The sequence below is a fragment of the Penaeus monodon genome, chromosome 19 (genome assembly GCF_015228065.2).
Source record: "Penaeus monodon isolate SGIC_2016 chromosome 19, NSTDA_Pmon_1, whole genome shotgun sequence".
In the NCBI taxonomy this organism is placed as follows: domain Eukaryota; kingdom Metazoa; phylum Arthropoda; class Malacostraca; order Decapoda; family Penaeidae; genus Penaeus; species Penaeus monodon.
The window spans coordinates 36,883,753-36,884,377 of record NC_051404.1 but is presented as its reverse complement, the minus strand read 5'-3'; the positions used below and the strand labels follow the sequence as shown (position 1 = coordinate 36,884,377).

Here is a 625-nt window from a genome sequence, read left to right as displayed (position 1 = left end):
TATGATATTAAATTATTGAAAAACAAATTTGAGTGTGTATTCAAGAGGCTATATGTACACTACTTGGATGTTTTGGCTTTTTTTTTCTTTTTTGTTGGTTTGGCCACGGTATCATTGGCCAGTGCATATAGCACTCAGTGCATGGACTGATAAAACCAAAATAGTATAAACACTGTAGACGTAAACCTCTGACACTTTTTCCAGAATATACAACCCACAGGTGGTTGGTAAATGTTTATATAGCTGGGATAATGTTTATATTGTTAGTATTTTGTCATTACAGCATTGATAACTAAAAAAAAATCTTACTTTCAGCCCAAATATATAGCACAATGCATGGAAGAAATCAAGACCGAACTGAGGCAAGACAACTTAGCAGTCAAAGCCAATGCAGTCGCAAAGCTCACTTATGTAAGTATATGGTTGACTTTTAATCTCTCTTGTAAGCTAGAACCTCCTTTACATTGAGGGCATTTTTCTTCAGGGAATAAGAGGTTAAGATGAGAGGAGGAAAAGGGTGAGAGGAAAATGGAAAGAAAATACAACAAAAAAGAGAGTCAGTGTGTGAATGAGAAAGTGAGGAGGTGTATGAAAGAGAATATAGGATGGAAAGAAAGCATTTGCT

General features: G+C 35.4%; 1 protein-coding gene across 1 annotated transcript in view; it reads left to right on the top strand.

Moving 5' to 3' along the window:
- Nucleotides 1-625, top strand: part of LOC119585208 (AP-3 complex subunit delta-1-like) — a gene marked incomplete in the record, with an annotated part of 41,547 nt that overhangs the window by 8,721 nt on the left and 32,201 nt on the right. The window contains 1 exon segment of the mRNA XM_037933859.1: nucleotides 316-411. Coding sequence (XP_037789787.1) covers nucleotides 316-411 — 96 coding nt within the window.